General features: G+C 40.9%; 1 protein-coding gene across 1 annotated transcript in view; it reads right to left on the bottom strand.

The window, feature by feature from the left end:
* LOC149779659 (uncharacterized) overlaps positions 1 to 23958 on the bottom strand; it is a 93507-nt gene that overhangs the window by 43976 nt on the left and 25573 nt on the right. Inside the window, exons 5-10 of the mRNA XM_089940479.1 lie at positions 23550 to 23769; positions 23055 to 23177; positions 18886 to 18992; positions 18334 to 18472; positions 17659 to 17928; positions 15965 to 16266 (exon numbers count right to left, since the gene is read on the bottom strand). Of these exons, the coding sequence (XP_089796605.1) occupies positions 15965 to 16266; positions 17659 to 17928; positions 18334 to 18472; positions 18886 to 18992; positions 23055 to 23177; positions 23550 to 23769 (1161 nt within the window). The remainder of the gene's footprint in view (positions 1 to 15964; positions 16267 to 17658; positions 17929 to 18333; positions 18473 to 18885; positions 18993 to 23054; positions 23178 to 23549; positions 23770 to 23958) is intronic.

Below are 23958 nucleotides of genomic sequence, written 5' to 3'. Positions count from 1 at the left end.
TAAGTCTCGAACGGTTCTTCTTTTCTTGGCCTTTCTTGCTTGAAGTCTGGTGAAAGGGTGTTTTCTTCTTCGTCGTCTCTTTCTGCCTTGTCCTTGCTGAATGCTTGACTCGGTAGCGTGCAGGGCATTTATAGGTGTGTCTCGTCGGCCTAAAATGTCTTTGCCCGTTTGCAGCAAGACATTTTTGCCAGCCCTCATGAAGGCTTCTTTAGGGTTTTGTTTGTCGATGATGACATTTTGGAGAAATTCTTTGCCTTGTGTCAGTGCCGCATCTTTCAAGGCGTGCAATCCGCGTGTCACCATCGGTTTCAACACTGGGGCCACCGAACGAAAGGCCGATTTTAACATGTCTCCTAAACCGTGTCCTCGCTGTCGAGCCACCCCTTGGTACACTGGATACATGACTTACGAGTCGTGAGAGAACCGTTTTCGAAAATGGAGTTTCACCGTGACTTTTCCTTTGGTGAATGGAATATTTTGTCCCAGATCTCCTTTTATAGTAATGTTGACCGTGTCCAAATACGACTTGCTGACCGGCAAATAGTGAGGATGGACAAATTCGCGGTGGACGTGGTAAGTGTTTCCACCTTCCTCGTCAGCGTTCGTGGCAGAATCCACTTTGAAAGGAATGACACGCAGTAACGGCACGGAGGTGTGTCCCACCACGTTGTACTCCACCACATCGGAATACACGAACATCAAATTCAGTCCTTGGTTCAGTTCTACCGGGGTACGAAAATACTTAACAAAAGAATCGTTGTCGAAAATGCCTGATGATTCGGGTGGTATTTTTTGTTCTACTTGCTTCCTCATCTCCATGTCACCACCCAACATGTCAAACAATCCAGGACAAAATACAATGGTTACGATTTTAGGCCGTTCAAATTTCATCAAGAAGCGACGAGCTACTTTGTGGTACTCCATGGTGACACTTTTGTTCCTGACATTGGCATTGACATTGGCATTCTTAAAAGCTTCCCCAAACACACTATTAAACTTGGTAGCTATGGTGTTGACCAAATGTTGACCACTGAAATAATAGCCTGGGTTAATCAGAAAGTTGTAGGTCCACGTTTTAGTTTTCTCATTATAGGTTTTATTGGTATATGTGCTACTAGTCTTATCCAACTCTTGTTGCAAATGTGAGTCATGAACTTCCACCGTAAAACAATTTTGATTGGGAATGACATTGAGGACTTGGGTCGGGTGAATCATTTCCACTAAAGCCACTTCCCAATGGGTTTCGTGATCTAACGGGATGGCTTGAGGTAATTTGGCCGTGTAACAGCACAACGTGTTGTTGGGAAACACCTCCATGGAACTGTCACTGGGTAAGGTTAAGTAAAATTGGTTTTGGTGACTCATAATTCTAGAGTTCTGTGGCTGTCCGAGGGGATATTACTGGATGTCAGAGGCGTGTCTCCGCCCAAAATGGGGTTCTGGTTGTGGTTGGAGTGGTGACTGGCACTGACACTGGCACTGGACACAACGTTCCCGTTCGAGGAGAATTTCAGGGAGGGATTGGGAAGCAGGTAACCGATGCAACTGCTCAATAAAATGGTCCACAATTGTTTGTCTCCTTGTTGCAAACTCAAATTGGCGATGGCTGCCCCGATGACACAATACACCACGAAGATTTGGCAGAAAAAGACGATTTGCGTTTTAGGCACACGTTCTCCACACCACACCCACAAGGGTTGTTTTTGTAAATCTTGCACAGAAGAACTAGGGGAAGAAGGACTGGTCGACGTAGCTGCGTCTGATGTGTGAAAGGGCATGATGGTCACTTCTTCTTTTTATAGTCGATGACTTGCGAAGCGTCGATCCAAGAATCGAAACTGGGTGGATATCCTTTCCAACGTACTTTGACTTCTTTGACACGTCGTTTGCCCACTTTACGGGTTCTGCGTTCGAGAATGCTTTCGATGTCGTACACGTCGTCTTCTTTTTTGGTGACACGTTGTAACTCGGGCAAATAAAACGTTCCTTTGAGTACTTCTCCGTTCATGTCTTCCAATTTATAGATGGCAGGATGACGGCCATGTACTCGTCCAGTGACGCGAAACAGTTCGGTCGTCCAGTTAGGTAAGTAACCTTTGTCGAAAGTGCGTTTGGTTTTGCCAATGCGCACCCAATCTCCTACGGTCAACTCTCCACTTTTCTTGGGGACAGCCCTCGTCGGGGACGTACCGAACAGGCGCTCGAACACCAGCACTTCGTTGTCGGGAGTCACGTCTTGCGGGGCACGTCCGATGCTTCGATGGTAAGATTGGTTGTACGCTTGCACCAGGTGCGGTAAGATGTCGATGTACTTCAGAGTGTGGTGATGCGTAAAATATTTCCACATGCGTTCTTTCAAAGTGCGTTGAAAACGTTCCACGATGCTGGCTTTGGTTTCGGGATTCTCGGTGGTAAAAAAATGAATGTCACGTTTCTTTAATTCTTTTTGGAAAGCTTGGTTCAGAAATTCGGTGCCTTTGTCCGTTTGCCATCGAAGAGGGCGACGACCGCTTTGTTTCAACACCCGTTGCAGGGCTCGCACTAACTCGCTGCTGGATTTGGAAGTCAAGGGTACGACCCAGGCAAATTTGGAAAAGACGTCGATGACACAAAACAAATATTTGTAACCACGATTGTAGCTGGCCAAATGAGAGACATCGGCTAAATCGGCTTGCCATTGATGATCGATGCCTTCCACTCGGGTGCGACTTCTGGCAAACTTGCGTCGAATGGGTTTGTGTAAAGTGTAGGTAGCTTGTTCTTGTAACCATCGTTGCACTTGAGGTAAACGGAGACTTTTCAGTCGCGTTTTGGCAGCACGATACAATTTTTGAACTCCTGCGTAACCTGCAGGATGGGAGGGATCGTAGTAAATGCTAGCTAAGACTTTTTCCATTTTTTTTTTTGTGTGGATTGGTGTCTTAATAAGGCACCCACTCTTGGAAGAGGGTACTCTTTTTCTCTTGGGGTATTTTCTTGGATTGCAAGGCTTTGCGTGTGCGGCCAGCAATAGGTGTCGAAGAGGAGGAGGATGTCTGAGCGGGGGATATCGGTTCTTGTTTCACTTCTGTCTTCACTTCTGTCTTCATTTTCTTTTTCTCTTGTGAGGAAGAAGGGGTCGCCATCATCTTTTTAATCCATCCAATTCTGGAGGTAGGTGGTGTTGTTAACTTGCGTACTTTTTCTGGTGGAGTTTGAAACCCTTCTTCTTCTTCTTCTTTCCCTTTTTCTGTCTTGGTCACGGGTACTGGTGGTACTGGTACTGGTACTGGTGATGGTGCTGGACTTTTCATCAAGGTCTTAAAATCTTTCAGAGTGGGTAAAGCTGTTTCGTCTAAAGCTTTCTGGTGAAAGAGTTGCAGTCGTTGCAAGAGTTGACCGTACTTTTGCGATTTTTCTGTTTCGGACAAATCTTGGCGATCCAGCAAGGATTGCAATTCGTGTTGTAACTGGGACATTTCGCTCAAATTGGGATTGGGAGGTAAATGCGGGGTGCGTTGTTCTTGCCACCGATGGTATTCCATCCATCGTTTGTAAGGCACTAAAGCTAGTTTTCGTCCTTCCATGGGGTTGTCAGGGGTGAATTCTGAGATCTTGGGACTTCCGAAGGCCTTTTTATCTTGCTCCCATCAGTCCTCCCAACATGGTTCCCAAGACTCCTTTCAGTATGGGGCCTAACAAGAGAGGTAAAATGCCTCCACGTTGGACCAACATCTTCTTTTTTTGACGAATGGGAATTTTCTTTTGAACCATTTTCCGAAGAACGTGACGATGTTTGCCTAAGCATTGTTTCTGGTGTTTGGACAAAGGGATCGTGCCTTTCAAAACGTTCAAACAACATTCGCACACGGTATCGATGACCTCTTTGGAGGCCGTTTGAATGAGTTTTTTTCGTAGGGGTGGAGAAGCTTTGGACAGGACAGATAACAGGTCCCCATGTTTGGCTAAACGTGGTGGCAGTCCTTTCCTTTTCTTTCCTTGGGGTTTTCTGGAGGGTGACATCTTTGAGTCTTTAGGAGCACCTAAAAACACTGATACCCTACTCGGTCACAGGCCTTTTTTATACTGGAACGCGTCGCCACTGATTGTCTTTACGTTTTATCAGTTTGAGGACAGGCATGACACGTCGTGCAGGGGTACGTAACGGACTAAATCGAGCCAGTTCTTGCTTGGACAAATCCAGTAAACTTTGTAACATGCCCGATCTTTCTTGAACTTTGATTTTGGGAGAAGGTACTTTGTGAGCAGCAGCCACTGCCGCTAAATGGGAAGGTCCTGCCACTGGGGAAGTTCTTTTGGGGGTCATCAACGGAGAAGTTCTTGGTGTAATCAACGTCTCCAAGTACTCTTCAGTTCCTGGTGACATCAACGGAGAAGTGGACAAACGTGAGGCTGCCGGAGACGTTGTGGCAGGTCGTGGTTTGCGAGTGTAAGGTTGCGTCCTGGCCGAAGTGCCTCTCTTGCGACTAGTTTTCTTCTGTGGACTTTTCTTTTTCTGGGGACTTTTTCTCTGTTTCTTTTTCTGGGGGCTTCTTTTCTTTTTCCGGGGTGGTGTCTGGTAAGAGGAGGGTCCTGCCACTGGAGAAGTTATTCTTCTTGGGGACCTGGTCTTTTTCTTTTTCTTCTTGGGGCTTCGTTGGACTTTTGTCTTGGGGATAACTTTGGGGGCATTAGGATCCCATCTTAAGAGTGAGCGAATGATGACCCCTCCTAGAGTACCGCTCCCTCCAGGTTTCAAAATGATTTGTTTTTTGGTTTGAGTGTCGATGCGGGGATCGGCCAGTTGGACCAAAGCGACTTTGTTTCGATCGAAAAAGCGTTTGGTTTGATGAGGAATCTGAATGATTCCTTGGAGTAATTGACGTGCCGTCACCGTGAACCATCGTAAGACTTCTTTGAGACTAGCTTCTAAGACACGGGCTCGTGTTTGTGGATCTTTTTCTCGACTGATGCCATACAAGGCACGAATCAATTTGACGGGAAGATGAGACTGAAGGGACGTCATGTTCACACTGTGTGAGACAGACGAAAAAGGGTCTGAGGTTTTTATAGATTTTTTTCATGGGGAGTGAAATGAAGTCGAGGACGGAGACGTGTACAGGACAGGCCCTCCGTCTTGGCACCAGTGGTGAAACAAGTGGGTACGAAATCGCAAATCCTCGGGGGTCGTAGGTTTCAAATCGACGAGTAAATAGGCGTGTGGCGTTTGAGTGGCATCGTCGTACGCCTGAGTCAGCCAAGGCGTTCCTAACTGTTTGGCTAAAACTTGCACTTGCGATTTATCTCGAGGGCTTTTAAACAAGACCACGTAATGCGCATTGAGACTGATGGTGCGATGGGCTTTACTTTGTTGAAACAAATTTTGGGTGATGTAAACGACACTGGCATTACGGTGATGCCCTTTGCGCGTGAACCACAATTTAATTTCTTCTTCGTCTTCTCCTAACATGTCGTCGAAAATGACCAAATGGGTTAGACGGGAGTCAGAGACGATGCCATCGTCTTCTTTAGGAATGCCTTCCACAAACACGATGGAATCGCCTTGACTTTCTCGCAAGAGGCTGTACGCCGATTGCCACTCTTTGTAACACCACACGATCCGTTGAGGGGGCCGATCGATCAAATGATGTTTATGTTCAATCAAACGTTTGACGAATTCGGTTTTGCCCGAACCGCTAGGTCCAGCAATGAGCATGTTAAAGGGATGGCGAAGATACAAAGCCTCCCAACTGGCACGATCTAAGTGTTCGTCGATGACTTTGACAGTAGAGGAAGAGGGAGCAGAGACAGCAGAGGTAGCCATGGTATGAGAAATGTCACTTGTGACACGAAAAAACAAACAAGACAAGAGTTTATATACTTTTTTCAGAACACGTTTATTGAATGGTTTTTTTTCAAATATGAACACGAAAGACAAAAATACATACAACCCAAATAGTGATGTACAGGAATATAAAACACAGCAAAGCGATCAAAGTGAAATATAAACAAGTGTCTGTACAACATGTTTTGGGTAACCAAGATGTCCTAGGGACAGTGTGTAATGTTCTTACAGTCTCTACATGAGGTATTGTCACACAAGTGTCCTCCCGGAATGACCTTTCAGGAATGTCCATGACAGTCCTGTCCTGAAGCGAGTGGTTGTTCTCGGTGACGGGTTCTTCTGGCACCGTCACTAACACAGGTTGAAAAGTAACTTTTTTCCTTGAACAACTCTTGTGCATACTGGGCCACTTCTTGGGTCCAAGCCTCAAAACCCCCCTTTTTCCAATCACGAACATCTGTCCAATGAGGGTGTAAGTCACAAGCTACACACACATCGTCATACACGTCTTGGGTCGCTAAAAGTTGACGAATCTTTTTTTCCTGTTGAGGTCGAGAAGTATCCAGATGAAAACGCAAGGCTTTGAACAAAAGGAGTTTTTCGTGACCATTTAAGGCCATGGAGGTGGTAAGTACTGATCGTAAAGAGTCCACAAAGAATCGGCTGGTAAACGAAATCCCAGAAAACAAGTCACTAAGACACACACCACTTTTCGTCCAAAATTGAATGGATATAGTTCTTGTAATAATTGATGGTAATGATCCACGGTTTGAATATGGTCATTGAGTTCCTTCCACGGAATCTGTTGGATGACATGTGACATAAGTCGTGGCATGGCAGCCTGTTTTTATAGTCTCTTTGTTTCGGAAACAATACACGTACTTTCTAGCCAGAGATCTTCGTTCTCCAGTAGGGAATCTAAATCTTGCATACTGTAACCGAAACTTCAGAGTTCGTTTAGAAGTTTCCTCTTCCTCTAAGTAGATTCCACGTAAAATATGTTGATAATCCTTTAACTTGTCTTCCTCAATGTATTGCTGTAGGTGAATCTCGAAGTAACCAAAATAATGAACATTTCGATCATTCACTAACTCAAAGTGTTGAACAAGGTCTGACCACTGAAACAATTTCTGACGAATCAGTTCTCTTATACCATTCAGGTACCAGTGGTTAAAGATCTGGTGACGTATCGGATGCAATTGTTCTTTACGTTTCACTTGTATTTTGACCAGCTCTCGGTAAATGCGTTCTCTCAACTCCACAGGCAAAGCACGAATGTTCTCTTGTAAAGTATCCATAAATAGGTCATACTAAATCCTCTTTGGTCTGACACAAGAAATGTACTCTTTGCACAAACATGGTTTCACTTCAGTGTCGAATTTAAATCGTTGAGTCACTAATCTACACATTACAATTCGTTCAGAAGTTTCCTCTTTCACCAAGTTGACATTGTGTTTAAGATGTTGGTAATTCGTTAACTCTTCCTCTGGAATTCGATGCAGTACGTTTACAATGATGTAACTACAATCGTCCATACCAAACCAATCCTTTTTAAAACTAGAGGATCGTTGATCAATGTCTGTCCGATGGAACACTTTCAATTGAATCAGTCCTTGTATAGCCTTCAGGTGCCAGTGGTTCAAACACCGGTGACGTATCGGATGCAATTGTTCTTTACGTTTCACTTGTATTTTGACCAGTTCTCGATAAATGCGTTCTCTCAACTCCACAGGCAAAGCACGAATGTTCTCTTGTAAAGTATCCATGAACAGATGATTATGGTAAGAAGTTACTTCAATGTCTCGGTCCCACTAAAGGTAAGTAATGACAATTCGGTGACCATCGAGCATGTTCTACGTAGGCCGAATCTTGCGGTTCCCAGTGGTGAAGTGACACACCGCAACTGAAGCACTTGACTTTATCTCCTTCGCCCAAGTAGAAAAATCCGGCTCTGGCTAATTCTTCGGGGGTCGGTCCTCCCAGATACTTTGGCCATTTTCCTTTGAACGATTGAAGACGATTTTCAAAGTCGCAGTATTCCGACAAACGCACAGGGAACGAATATTCGTTTTTCACAGGTTCGTTTCGATGAGGGTTGGGTGACAGGAACAGGAGTTTGCTCAGGGCTGGATGACATCCGTAGGGGGGTAGACGTGAAGGTGAACATTCCCCTTTAAACCCGGTAAAATGTCTAAGAGGACGAGCGGCATCGCTTTCGCATCCCTCAGGTTTGACACGCACAGCATCACTTTCCATGACAGGGGCAGTGAGAACAAAGTTCCCATGATGCTTTACGGCATCGCTCAGGTCACAACGTACAGCATCGGTCCCATCGCAAGGCTCACAATCGCACTCGTCTGCAAACTCCGTTACGCAATTACAATGGTAACCACATGGACAATCGCAGTTTCCTTCCGGACATTTTCCGTCGCAATGCATGGGTCTTATCCATCCAGTATTAGTCACACTAGAGGAAGATACAACTTTTTTAAAATCCCCAAACTGAAACGATGTCTTTTTCAAAGTATTCATCTTGTTCGCTCGGTCTTGGTAGTCACAATGAACTATCGATCTTGACCATAGCCCCCTTTTTATACTAGTCTCAATGCAGTCTCCAACTTGTACATCTTTCCTTTTTTACGTTTTTTATGTCCTGTTCTGGAAGGTACCGTCTCTAAGGTACCGTCAACATTGTACCGTAGTGTGATGGGTGGAAAGGCCATAGAAAGGTAAGGGCAATTCGGAGACCATCGAGTATGCTCCAGAATAGCTGAATCTTTATAGATACATAGATCCATTCGTAACTTCAGTCCGCAAGCGAAACACTGTACCTCGTATCCCAATCCTGACTCAGGTCCCAAGTAGACAAATCCTGTTCTAGCTAAAACATGCGAAGAAGGTAATCCTTCCCTATCCGTAGGCCATTTCTGAAACGTGTCCAATCGACGGGCACAATCACAATAGTCAGGTAAGAAGACTGGAAAATGGTAGGGTTTGAACTTGGAGTTCTCATCGGGTTTCTCACTCGATTCTTGCTGTGGCGAAGTCATCTTTCTGGTGGGTGGCTATCCTCTTACAACCAATGTTTTATACCAACGTGTCCATACGGTAAGGTGAAATGATTGGGAAGTCGAACTCGCTTCTGGTACACGATTTGATAGACTTTTTCCAGGGGTCGACTGACGATGTGGTGAGTGGGTAAACGTACAATCTTGTTCGGCTGGTAGGTGGTCACTTTAAAGTTTCCATCCTCTCCCGATTGCAAGGCTTCTTTCAATACCCCAAAGTTGACCACTCGACTGGTACGATAATTCAGAGTCAGTCCTTTCACTTTGCACGTCGTGTGCATTTCTCCTTGTTTGTCCCGGTATTCGTAGCCGTAATTTTTGGGACCGCCACTGACGAAACTTAGAATCTTGTCGTCGGGATGCTCGTCTGTCCAGGCTCCTAAACGGTCTCCTTCGATGTTAGGGTGATGTTGAATCGGGTGATGGATGTAAATGCAACTGTCCGTGTCAAAGTACAGGACGCGTTCTTCTAACAGTTCTAAAGCTTCGTACAATTTTAAGCGGGCATGGGCTGTCACGTAAGCCGCAATGATGACATTTCCAAAAGGGTCGTCTTGTACAAAGTCCAGATCTTCTTCGTAATTGACCAAGATCAAATTCTCTCGAACGACGTCCACGTGTTTCATGTATTTGGTTTTGTCGTGAATCATCTGGAAGTAGCGGGAAGGTTCTGTCAAATATTCCGTCTTGGGTAAACACGGTCGTTGTGCCATTTTACCCCACAAGCAATTTAACATCACTTTGGCAAACGATCGCCTGCCTTCGTTTTTCTCGATGTGGTCTAAAGTGATGCCTTCTTGTTCCCGGTATTTCTCTTTGAATTGTATTTGGTCTTCGGGAGTGTGACACCAGGAAGGATAGCCGCTGGCTTCTTGCTTCAGTTTCAAAAAGGCATCCACGTAGTCGGCGAAAATGCCTTTCTGAGTAGGGTCACCCTTGTGGTATTGTTCTGTCTTGGGAAAGTGGCAAATTTCGTACACTTCTAACAGTTGGTATCCCATGTCCATAGCTTTGAACAATTCTACGCTGACCCAGGTTCCCGTCAAGGCCCGTTCTTCCTGGGTGTGCTGACAAGGCTGATCTTGGTTGCACGTTTCGGCACAAGTACGGCACAAGGGAAACATCAGTTTGCCTTGACAATGGTGAGGTAAGACGGGATGGTATAGGTTCGTGGGAGGCAAAACTTTGCACTTGATCAAGCCTTCGTATTGTCGAATGTTTTTCAGGTCGATGTGTTCCGTCAGCAATTGCGGGTGCCCTACAGGAAAGCGACAATATTTGCACACGTAGGGATACAGCGAACACACGTCCAAGTATTTGATTTCTTCTCCTTTCTTTTCGTCGGCTTGGTACAGCAAACAGGTGGCATTGGTCCTTCCTCCGTACAAACTATCCCTCGGGTTCAGCGGGTCCATGAACTGGTAACTTTCCACGAGGCGTTTAAACTCGGGATCGGTTTTCATACGGTGATCGTACTCGTGTTCCCACATTTCCACCACTTGGTATCCTTCCTGTTCCAACTTTAGGCGTCGCTGACAAGTGTCCTGGTACAAGTCTTCCATGGTTCGTTGCAAAAACTGATTTTTAGTGTCACGGTCAGGGTAGCAGACGGGACATCCGTGAAATAAGCAACCGTTAAACTCGTACACGATCTTGGGGTTTTCTAAGTCCCAGCCATCGACCGAATACGTTCCGATGGTCTTTTCGCCCCCTCCGTTGCGGGCATGCTGAATCCACTTGTCTTCCTTGTCGCACAAGTAATGTAACCAACGTAGGGCTTTGACCGAGTATTGACGTTTGACAAAGTGGGTAGTTTGAGGGCTGATGACAGCCACGGTGTTTTCAGGCATGAATCGTTGTCGATACACTAAGGAACACGCTTTGGCAATGGTGCAAGCTTCTTTCAAAGGATCGACCCCTCCGTGTTCCATGAACAGTTCTCGAAATTTTCCACAGCAACGTCGTAAAATGTCCACGTCGGAACGACAATACTTTAGCATTTCTTCCTGAAAGTCGAAAGGGTCGGAGGCGTGAATCTGGTACCAAGCGTAGAAAGCTTCTCGTTGTTCGGTACGCATGTTGTCGGGGTCGTAATAGTGAGCCTCAGGTAAATGGGGTAGAACGACGTGTTGATTGGCTTCCGTATTGAAAAAGTGTGGAAAGTACCCTTTAGCCATTTCTGTCATTCCAAACGTTTTAGGCATTCGACTCAAAGGCATGGCCAAATAGCTCATCGAATCTTTAAACTGTACTTGTCCCACTTGCATGAAAATGATTTTGGCTCCGTTCAAAGTGACTTTAGGACGTTCGGTGCCATGTTCCGTATAGTACCTCAAAAGAAACTGTCCATCGTATCCGGAGAAATTGTGAGCCATCACCGTGGCATGACGATGACAATCTCCGTAACGTTCGATGTCCTCTTGGCTCCATGTCTTGTCGATGGGGTCTAAGACCCATTGGGCAAAATCGGCTAACGTGTTGGGTCCCCGAAAGATTTTTTCACGCCCTCCGGGTATCTTGCTGCAGTGAGGGCAATGACTGAAGATAGGTTCTTGAATGCACTTCTCGCACGCTCGATGAGCCACGCAGAAATTAGGAATGTGAATGCCGGTTTCTTGCATGCATTCGAAATCGAAAAAGATGAAATTGCCTTTCTTCTTGTGACCGTCCTCTTTCTCTGGTGGGGGTTGGTATTTTTGCACGTAACATTGGTGTTCCAAGTCCACGATGTGGTGACAAATGTGACATTTTTTCTTTCCTGAACATACGTGTGCCTTGACACTATTGGTACGTATGCCTTGTCCACACGTAGAGCACAATCTCAGCAGTTGACAAGCGCATTTCTTCTGTGAACCTTGCGTTTTCAGATGTTGTTGGTAACAGGTAGGGCTGACAAACGTGCGCAGACAAGTGGAACAAGGCACTGGTTCTTCGCTCAGACAGGGTGAAGAGGCCAAACATCCTGTGCATTTCGATCCACAATGCTTGTGTTGCTCTCGATTGTTATAACCATGGTCACATTTCTCACAGTAATAACCGTATTTCAGGAATCCGGTGATACTGGTAATGGTATCGAAATGTTCATCGTGATAATAGACATGAATGTATTTTCCGTCCTTAAAGTCTTGGCCTCGAAACAACAGAGGTCCGCGCACTTCTTGAGGGTGCACTTTCAAGGTGTAGCGTGGAGCTAGGGCATCTTGCAATTTTTGCATCTCAGGAATGCCACAGGGTGTGTCTTTGGACAGGCCAGCTTGTTGCAACAGAAGTTCTGCTTCGTTTCGTTGCTTGGCTCGATGGGAACGTTGAATAGTGTTCCAGGTTCTTTTCCATTCTACCGTGTCGTTCTTGTCGGCATAGGTTCGTCCCACCACGATGGCACGGGCTAAACACATCTGGTCATGAGAGTTGTTAATTCGGACGAGACTCTTTTTGGTGTTGCGAAGGTCGTCCACCAATAACATCTTTTTGCGTCCTGTCCCTTGAGGAGGAGAGACGTGGGTCATGTCCAGTGTGGCTTTACCATCGGTGATGTCAAACTGATCATTAGATTGTTGTACGTGTTGAATCTTGTCCATGACTTTGGAAGCAGTCAATTCTGCAGGGGTGCTAAACTCGATCCAAACAGGGGATTTCAAACCGTCGTGTTGTATGGAAAGTCTCAAACGATCGTCTTCTTTGGGTTGACATTGTCGCTTGAGTGCAGTGAGCAAAGAATCCCACACCTCAGTGATGAACACTTCTGCTTTCTCTAACGGCACTTCAGCCTTGAAATCTTTAAACTTCACCGTGTATTTGTAAGCCGTGGTTCTAAATTTTCTAGAGGAGCGCTTTTCCGTCTCTCGAATGGAAAAGTACTTTTCAGGGTTGACTAAGGGTGGTGAACTTGTTTTAGAGGGTTCGGATTCTGGTTCACTCATGTCCTCTTCAAAATCACTGGCATGAATTTGTGCCAAGATTTCAGCCCTGGTACGAGGCGATAGATCACGTTTCTGCCTCTTACTTTCTTCTTCTTTCTTCTCGAATGAATGGGATCGTTTCATCTTGAAAGCAAAAAGTCAAATGACTCAAGTTCAAACACCATAAACTACTTTATAGTCATAGCAGACCAGCGTATATAAAAGTGTGTGTTTTGTCCTTTCACTATTCATTTCACTCTCAAGCCGAACACAACGATGGAAGAGACTGACCAGATGGAACGTTTCGTCAGAGCTTTGCGAGGGGTCATTAGAAAATTCTCTTCAGACCAGCCTACGGACTACTCTCCTTCCTTTAGAGATAAAAGTCAAGATACTTGCTATATCTGTCAGAAGAAAGGGCATTGGTCTTCAGAGTGTCCAGACCGTCAAAAAAGAAAAAAAACAGGGGATAAAAAAGACAAAAGTCAAGATACCTGTTATTATTGTAAAGAAAAAGGACATTGGTCTCCAGATTGCCCAAAAAAGAAACAAGAGGAGTCAGAAGAAAAGAGGAATTCTTCAGAAGAAGAGAGGGATTCTTCAGAGGAAGAGAGGGATTCTTCTGAGGAAGAAAGAAGACAGGTGAAGAAAAAGAAACAGGAGAAAAAAAGAAGAAGGGAAGAAAGCGAGGAGGAAGAAGAGGAAAAGAGTGTGACGGTGAAGAAATTCAAAAAACAGAGAGACTAAACAAGGAGAAAAGAAGAAATCAATGAACTTTTTATTAAAGTGATGTGTTGTGAATTGTGAATTGGATTGTAAAAAATGGAGAAAAGAATAAATGAATGATATAAGGTAAGAGTCTTTGAGTTTTGATTTTAAAATAAGAAGCTACACTCACGCACTCATACACAGACACGTACTATAAGGGTAACATGGGTGAGTTTTTTTGAGTTATTGGCAAATTGAAATTGTATTTCTTTTCGAGAAATGTGGGTGGCCCTGAAAAGGGCCTTTTTCTTCATGGTGTAGGGGTGAGTTTAAGCAATCAATTTTAACTGCCTTAAGCCTTTGCCACGACCAAGGCCTACTTCTGGACTGCGTAATGTTGATGATGATGATAATGATTGGGTTGAAATCACTAAGGGTGGTACGGTAGGCTTAGTCACAGGGTTGACGTGTTTAGCTCGGGAAGGTCGTATTCTCTTCGGTCGTGATAAAGAAGTCTGATACATTTGTTTCAGACTTCTTAACTCCGCTAAAATGTCCAACAGTACCGTGACCGTTTGATTTTCACCCTCTTGTTTCTTTGCTGCTACTTCTTCTTGCTGTTGTTTTTTTCTTACCTCTTCTTCTTGTTGCTGTTGCTGTAGGAGAAAAGCCTGTTCCGCTTCCTTTTGTCGTTGTATAAATTTCTCCAATTCTTCTTTCTGTCTCTGTCTAAAATTCTCCACTTGCGGTAATGAAGAAGGTAACGAAGGTTCAGGAACAAATTCTTGCGAGGAGAGAAAATCCACAAAATCCCAATTCACCTCTTCTGAAAGTAAGTCCGAGTTCCCTTGGGCAGTCTCCCCTGTTGGTGCACCCCAATGGATCGTTTTCTGAGTTTCCGTCATGTTGAATCACTGTCGCATAGACTGAATGCACACAAGCGCTAGCGAATCTATATTGACTACGTGACGTCACAGACTGCTCTCTTCGGATTGGATGAGAGCTGACTGAATTCTGTAACGCGTGTTTGGATTGGTGAATGAACTCAATCCGTTTCAATCCTTTCTGTACCTATAAATAAGCGCCGTTCAATGCATTGATTCACCTGTTCTCGTCGCTTCAAGATGTGGACTACAGTTGAGTCATCCACCCTTGTGTCTTCCATGATGTTTCGGACAGACTTGCTCATGTATGTCCGATCCAAGTGGACCGTTGTCCACAGGACAAACACCAGCCTGTGGATACGTAGGATCTACGTCGAAAGACAAGGATGCCTGAAAAGAGTGCTGATGTACGGACCAACAGTAAGACGCAGCCTAAGGACAAGAAGAAGACCAATGCGGTGCCATTTATGTTAATGAATACATTAACATAAAACCCAAAGGCCCTTTTCAGGGCCCCCATATTTCTCGAAAAGAGATAGTCTTTGAATTGCCTACCCCTTTTTAAATTTAAATTTAAATTTAAATTTTAAAAAAAACTTTTTTTTAAAAAAAATCCCATGTTAAATTCCCCTTGTACGTATAGTATCCCACGATTTATTCCCATGTTAAATTCCCCTTGTACGTATAGTATCCCACGATTTATTCCCATGTTAATTCCCCTTGTACGTAAAGTGTCCCACGATTTTTCTCCATGTTAAATTTCCATTGTACGTAAAGTGTCCCAAGGGTGTTTTTAATGCTAATTCCCATTGTACGTAAAGTGTCCCCATATACTACTCTTGATATAACACCGTGGCCGCTAGATTTTAAAATTGTTGGATTTTCGTTCCTTTAAACTTTTTTTTAATATAATTCCGCCTCCTTTATTTGATTCAAAAGACATAATTAGCGTGATAATACAAAGGAGTCCAGCTTTTAATTCAGTGCAGCAATACAACAAATAATTCAGGAAGTCACTTATCAAAACACGGTCGGCACATAACTAGGTTCTCAGAGAAACGCTCGCAGACATAGCTGTTACGGTAGATTGACGCATTTCACGTTTAATTTCAAGAGGTCACATTGCAATTATGACGATTACACTTAAAAGGAATTAAATTATAGAACTAGAACACAAATTTCAATTGACAAATTTTTTAAATTTAATTTCTATTTATTAAAGTACTGCCTCCAATTGGCGAAAGTGACATTTTCATTAATCGAAATTTCCTTACATATCATTAATTGCGGCGTACTAGGAATGTCGTTTGGAAAGAAAATGTAACAAAAATGTATGTTCTATTTTTAAATTTGATATTTTCTAGTGTTGATTAAAATTTTCTGGTCCTATCTACCGTTTTCGACGATAAAACGAGCCATATATCAAAGTTTCCGTTACCAATTTTGATCGCGATTTTCTTCAAGTTCAACAAATAGGGATCAATTTTTGGGGTATTTTCTGGTTTAAAGTGGGCTCGCGAGTTATCGAGGGAGTGGTGTATATAAGTTCCAGAATATTGAACAAAATTATCGAGTACGTACAACAACCAGTGCCACTCCGAGGAAAAGTATAATCCACCAACCCGTACTCTGATGCATAAAGATCGACATTACCAGACATGCGATTAGTACAGTTGCAACAGCAAATTGAAATCTGTATATGTCCAAATATTGAAATATTTTATCAAGCAGGTTTCTTTCTGGTAATGAGGCACTGGGTGGAACCACTTCTTCATTCAATGTGTTGCTTTGGCCCTCAGGTGCTCCTCTCTCAGATGAATGACCATCTTTAGGGTTCTCTCTCACTAATGCGGCTAACCTTGATGACGGATCTATTTCTGTCTCTATTTCAAAGACACGAATATGTTTTCAACATGTTTATGAACACTAAATGATTCAAGTATTTGTCCATTATAACACAACATTAGTGAACTCACTTAAGACGAGAGCAATGTGCCAAAATATGTAAAAGAGTTAATACAGAAGGGCAATTGGTATTTAAAATAGGAGTGAATAATCAGCCCTCTGTGCTATTCTTAGAAAGAATATTGTTATAACATTCGTCTTGGTATCTTTGACAGATTGTGAATTTTGAAATTTTCATTGTGTACAGCATTTCTCAATCCATATATAAAATAAACATTAAGTCATTTGTTACAACGTATTCAACAAATCAACGATTCCACATCATCACAATCGATTCATCTGAACTATGGCATGTTCTTTATTGTAGTTAACAATGCACGACATTTACCAGTAAAATAATGTTCTTCACGTAAAAGAATGCAAATAAAAATTAAATGACAAATCACGGCTAACTGACAAATTTTAAATACTTAATCCAATTGAAATAACTATTAAATACTCATTTGACTTCATGTAATTGCAGGTCAAAGAGGTAACTGTTAAATAGAATGTCATGTGGCACATACAACACACGTCGATCTCAGCGAGGTATTAAAGGAAAGATCATTATTATGTACCCTTTATGTGTCTCCCAGTGTGGATGCATTGCATGATTTGGTCCAGTATATTTTCCTGTTACTGTACTTGGTCAAAATCTTATTAACTTACTTCAAATACAAGGGCATGATTCTACAAAGCTTCCAACATAACGCAAAGATAACTTTTTACAGTCCCACACAACCAGGTTTTTAACATGTCTCTGTAAACTCGGTATATAACCACTGTTTTAGATTTCAAAAACCGTAACGCGACACTTAAAATGTTGCATTGAATCTCACCATACTAACGCATATGGCAAAAATAACCATCCACTAGCTTCAGTGATATCTACAAGTTAAAGTTTCTTGCAAAGTAGAATCAAGAAGCCCATTTTAAAACGGATTGTTATCATTGACTATCCCACATAATGATGAGACCAAATATTTAACTTCATATGATGTCAAGAGCAATAGGATCTCTTTTCGTTTCAAACAGGTCACTTTTAGTGGGTTCTTACTGTGAAACTTGGTGTACACTCGTTTTCGATGAATACAGAACGAAAGCATGATAGGCGAACAGTTGATCCAAATTAATGAAATAAGGCCGTGTTCTCTTACGCATACATTAATATAAAGAACACCACCATCCTTCGGCAAGCAAAGATAATTATATTATATTCAATTGTCAATTTTGTGATATGAATTATCTTCAACAGAAAAGTTTTTAAAGTTTGCTTTCTAATATTTCAATGATGTCGTTACTAGAATAGAAAGAATGCCGTACAAACTTACCAGAGCTCATCGTTGTTGACCATACCCCATCCTCTAGCGATATTGTGCATCTTCCTTTGTGGATTTCGATTCCATCAGTGCTCTCCACGTCTTCAATGCCTTGCCCCATCAGTCGCCTAGCCAGACTTGTCTTTCCAGTGGCATACAAACCAACCATCATTAAGCGGATATTGTTTCTTCTCTCAACTCCTGTCTCCAGAATTTTTAAATATAAATCGACAGCATCTGGAGGCATGTGTCTAATCTCCTCCGGAATAGATGCGTGTAGCTCTAAAATAATTAAACAGATCACTATTCCAGGTGACATAAATCTTCGCATATTTCCATAGAATTATTTCAGTCGTGCATTATCAAGATTTTTGTAAGAGATTAAGCATCGATGACTGTATTTTTAATTACTACGAAATTCCGGATTTGTGCAGGTATATTAGCTATATATATTCCGTATTATGAGACAAGTCCAGACTCATTTAATGAGAAGTTGTAAATTGCTGTCTATTAATTGGACAGTGTGTTGTCTAGAGGTTCAGATTTCTTTAAATTTCTAAATGCTTCTACATCCAGAAAGAAACAATTTGTAATTACAATCAATAATAGCAAGCATAGGATAAAAAGTGCATATTTTGTCCTTTTAGTATTACTGCTGTATTAAAACAATAGTATAAAGGTAAATACCGATGGTCTTGGTTTCATATTGCCCTGGAAAGAAATAAAGTTTTCTTTTCATCGTCGAAAAATATGTCGGAATTTGGAAGGGGCGTCTTCCAAAGTGGAACCATGCTCCATCCTCGTATTTTCTTGCAAGTCTTGCAACCTTGTAAATGAAACATATATGTTATCAATACGCTGATTTCAGAGTACGAATATAATATTTCCAGGAAAGTAAACAAATACTTAATCTTCTTAGAATCCTGTTCCAGAAATTAGCTTGATTATAACCATCAACGAATCTACTATATTATTATGAGTGTATAAAACGATCTGATTTCCTCACAAATTGCAAGTGGCTTTCAAACTTTGTACAGTGACATGTTTGTTCCCATTTTTATTTCATGTGGGATGCACATCATCATGTAAAAGGGAATCTACTTTTCTAATTTTGTCATAAATTATATAATTATTTCAGAAAAGTTCCAGAAAACATATTTGTTTTCTTGCACAATTCTCTTTAGCGCATATCGTTTGAGAAGAAGATTACTCAAGAATAGAGGAAGAGAAAGACAATACCGCATTAATCAAAGTCTGTATGTGATGTGTATGGGCCCATCTCTCAAAGATGTAAACAACTGTCTCGCCAAGTAAACCTCCATATCGAAAATTCCATATCCTGAAACCTGAGAGATAATCAAATGGAACAGAAATGCCAAATTAACTCTAAGGTAACTAGAAATTATGGGTCTATAACACATGGGTACCTCCCACCTCCCATTTTATTTTATTTTGCAAGTTGTGTACATTCAAAATAAGAACTGTGGCAGAAACACAGCTATAAGCATATATGCATAAATATATAAAGACGATAAGATCAAGTTGATAAAAATTGATTGAAGAATGTTTTCATGGGACATAGGTGCCTACACCCAAAGACCACGCTACATGTATGACTATGTATAGATGTGTGTATATAAAGGTTAAATGGATCAAATCAGCCATTTACATAACGGCTTGAAATGACAATGCGAGCTGGATGTTCGAGTGATCCGAGTAAAGAACAAAGTGAGGTGTAAAGAAGAATGGATTTAGATTATGAAGCCTAAGTTTCAAGACCTATTTTTGAAAGTTGATATCATGATAATTTTCGAAATGCGTAAACCTCATCTTCGTTATATCCGCAAAAATTGTTCAAAGCAGGGCCAACTACTTATACTAGGATGCTAGGATGTGATTGACACTTTAAATGTGAACAAGTTAGAAACGTATCTTTTAATAATTTATATAGCATACGAATAATGATACATGCACGTTTTTATTGTCAGTGCCACAACCGAACAAGGTTTCAAGGTAACACAGCGAAAACCGAAGGTTTAATTATCGGTGGAAGGACGGACGAAAATAAATGTTCAGTGTATTATATTTTTCTTGTGGAAAATAAAAGGCATTTAATTCTTTTATAATACATCATATACATTTCCATTATTCTTGAATGTTTCAATGCAATGTACTGAAAACTATAGGAACAGTATATTATATTGGGATGTAGCTGGAAAACGGCAAAATTCAAATAATGTTTTAAAGGTTTTCATAAATAAACCTACTGCCTAAACCATCCGTCATATCCGTAATAATTAGACAAATTTTCAAGATTGTGCGTTTCAGTCTGTAAGAGGAGATGATAACACTCTAAAAGTATCATAAGATGCAATGGCAAGATGGGCGAATAGATGGATGTGGCCCCGATCTATTTTTTTACGTGGACAAAATGCTAGGACTCCAACGTTGTATATTATATCACTTCAGAGATGGAACAACATTCGAATCATCGAAAAAGAAGCACTCCAAAAGTTAATGCTGCAGAAGTTTTAATCAAGCTTAAACTTTGCTCCATATATATATATATATATATATATATATATATATATATATAAATCTCCGTCCAATTCTGTCATTACGTACATTCGAACTCCAATAATATCAAGATCGGGGAACAAAATAAATATTTCATAGTCTTGGATTTCTTGATAAATGTGTGTTTTTGCTTAGTGAGATAGATTCGTGGAAACAGTACATCCGATCATCCCTTCGGAATAAGATTCATGTAGTACAAATATATACAGTATCAAATTGCAATGAAAACCTGTTGATTATTATTAAGCGGTTTAATTAATTTAAACATTATAAACCGAGCTTGCTTTTTTTTTAATCTGTAAGATAATAAAACTTTTATGAACTTTTATATACTTGCGTGTGCGCTTTCATTTTAATAATGATATCACGTCGATAAAATGTATTTCTTAGTGAAGCTTGCATAAAGATCGAAATACTTTACGATGACAATCTTAGACTTTATCATTTTTATCCTCAGTCATAAAGACATGTTAATTACAACAGACCACAATTTTTTCCATCTTCAATTTGATGTAAAAATATTAAATGATATATGTAAACGATAAGAACAATAACTGTTGACTTTTTTAAATAAATGTCATCTTGAAGCTATCCAATGGAAACTGTTGGTTCTCTAGACAAACAGAAAAATAATAAAAAAACAAAAAACAAGCCAGATAACATTTTCTTTCGCATTATCCGCTGGTGTTACTGTCACGGAATTGGGTAGGAGTTATATCAATATGTATATGATGTCAAAAATGTACTGTGGTTTCGTTGCCGCGTACAGCGTCACCTGAGGGTGGTATAATTTTTTTGGCTTAGTTATTTCAAAATCCTGAGCGAAACTCAGACCATGCTGCACGAACACATGGCTTGCAGCGGGAAAACTAAGTACCTAGCTGCGCATCTGTCACAGCTAGTGTACTTATAGAGCAAAGTCTTGTCACATTACGCCAAGTCTTGTCAGGACGCTCACCCCTTTACAGGAGCAAATCTCCAGCTGTAGAGCTGCCTAAATGCCATGCCGTGTACATCGTTTGATGTGGAGTCACAGAACTCTGTGAGGGTTACTGTGACGTATGCGCTGTGTTTGGTGACGTTGGATCGGAAGAGGTGACTGGTTTTCTTCTGTGCGAGGGACCAGGTCTTAGCGACCAACGGGTCTGTGAGGTAAGGGATCCTTCAGCAGACCGAGAGGAGCGGACCATGCGTGGGTGCTTCTCTGACCATTACTAGAGCGCGTGGAACCGGAGTTACATCTTGGTCGTCAAATGGGCGCCAAGATAGTTGTAGTGTTCCATGTTATTCCCACAATTGCATTTATGTCATTCATTCCTATTGTTATGTCGTTATATGAACGATCGATAGGTTCATATCATTCATTCCTATTGTTATGTCGTTATATGAACGATCGATAGGTTCATCAATCCATTCATTACTATCGTTATATGAACGATAGATAGGTTCATGTCATTCATCCCTATTAAATTGTTATATGAAAGATCGATACGTTCATAATTACACATACTGTTATATCGTTATGTGAACGATCGATAGGCGAGTAATTGCACGTATTGCTATATCTTTATGTGAACGATCGATAGGAGAGTAATTACACGTATTGCTATATCGTTATGTGAACGATCGATAGGCGAGTAATTGCACGTGTTGCTATATCGTTATGTGAACGATCGATAGGAGAGTAATTACAGGTATTGCTATATCGTTATGCGAACGATCGATAGGCGAATAGTTTTATTCATTCATATCGTTATATGAAAATATTTTTATATGAACAATCGATAGGTTTGTTAATTCCTATTGCAATGCCGTTGTATGAAAGATAGATGGGTTTATAATGTTGCACATTCCTACTGCAATGCCGTTGTGTGAACGATTGATAGGTTTCATCATTTCATTCATTACTATTTCAATATCTGGGTACGATCGATAGGTTCGTAATTTGCACTGCTTTTCAATATCGTTTTATGAACGATAGGTTAGTAATTTACACTGCTTTTCTAAATCGTTATTTGAACGATCCATGATTACATTCTTTTCTAAATCGTTATTTGAACGATACATGATTACATTCTTTTCTGAATCGTTATTTGAACGATATTTAATTACATTCTTTTGTAAATCGTTATTTTAACGATACCTTAAAGACTTTTTATACTGAGGTGTAGGTCACTTTTATTTTGTTGATCAGTGATAGGAATTCACGTTTGTTTTGAAATTCCATTTGTTAAATTAATGTGAAGTTTTGTTTTCTTCGTTGAGTTAATTGTTGATAGTTCCATGTTGGGAACTTTATAATTTTCCTTATCTTTTGATTATAATGGTGTCAGATTTGTTATATTTAAATTGCGTTTATAAATAAACATCTTGTAAACGCAGTTGCTTTTGGTGTCTTCCCTAATCCAGTCCCAACCCGGCTTCATCCTGTGACAGTTACAACTTAATTAGTGACCATCAGAATAGAAATTATGTTTCTTTGAAGTATTAATCGGCTCATACTAACTGGATCAAATGCAAATAACATATAGATTAAAGGGGAAAACACATAATTCAAATTAAGGTACTTTCCTATTTATCTGATGCCTAACAAATCAGGAATGTTACAAAACAATACCATAAAAGTTTGTAACGATTTATAAACGAGTGTTAATTACAAAGATGAACTTGCGTTCTTATTTCTATTATTGGTGTTTAAAAACTTCAAGGAAGATCCATAAAATGAACTCTTTTACCTATAGAATCCCGATAGAAAATCGCTTGCTTTGGTTTCGTTAGTTTTAGCTATGCTTACAGGTTAATGACATTCAGAAACTTCATGTAAGTAATACCTGGTATGTTTGGCAGGAGTAGAAACATGTCGGGTGGCAATTCGATCCAGGGAACAAACCCAAGATATCTCTGTGCTTCATCCTCAGTGACATTTGCGCTTTGATCCTTGCTGAGATATTGCACTTTAAAAATGGAATACCACTTTACTTTTTGTCCAGCATATATATGTACTGTATACTTTGCCAAGATAGGATTACAACATTCATTATATCTTCCTTAAAACATTATAAGGCTGTAGTACGGTAAAATGTGCATATTGTAGCTGTCCATAAAATATTAGGGTAGATTTTCTTAACCAAGTCAGGTGAAATAATGGATGTAGCTGAACGATTAAATTCACCTAGGTTTGTTTGCAATTATAGAAAGGTTTCATTCGAACATATTAAGACAGTTTGATGTGTATAGTTCAAACAGTAATTACTTATAACAAATATTTTGTCCTTTAACAGTGTATTATTATTATTATTATTATTAAAGTTAATCATTCAGCTTACCCCCAGAACTTGAAAGAATGAAAAACAGCTTTGGCTTTCCTTTCAATGCAGGGCAATGAAAGTCATCAAACTTTTGCAGAATAGACCTATATGTCATCTTTCCCCCATCTGTTCCAAAGACGTGTCGTTGAGTTCCATAAGTAGATATAACACACACAAAACATTCTGCCACTTCATGGTAGGAATGGTGTCGTTCCATTTCCAGATACTCATTCATTTCCTAATAAATATTTGATATAAACATATAATAAATATCAAAGCCTTAAGTGTTGGACACAGATCAGATGAGTCCGCCAGCATGTCTGAATTAGTGCACCCATGCATAAAAATACTGATATACAGACAGATGAACAGTTATATAGACAAATATGGATAGATTCTAATTTCTAGCATATTGTACGATCGGTTA

This window comes from Sinohyriopsis cumingii, chromosome 17, assembly GCF_028554795.1.
Source record: "Sinohyriopsis cumingii isolate HCF-2022 chromosome 17, ASM2855479v2, whole genome shotgun sequence".
Taxonomy (NCBI): domain Eukaryota; kingdom Metazoa; phylum Mollusca; class Bivalvia; order Unionida; family Unionidae; genus Sinohyriopsis; species Sinohyriopsis cumingii.
The sequence above is the reverse complement of the archived record's forward strand: the minus strand, read 5'-3'. Positions and strand labels throughout refer to the sequence as shown.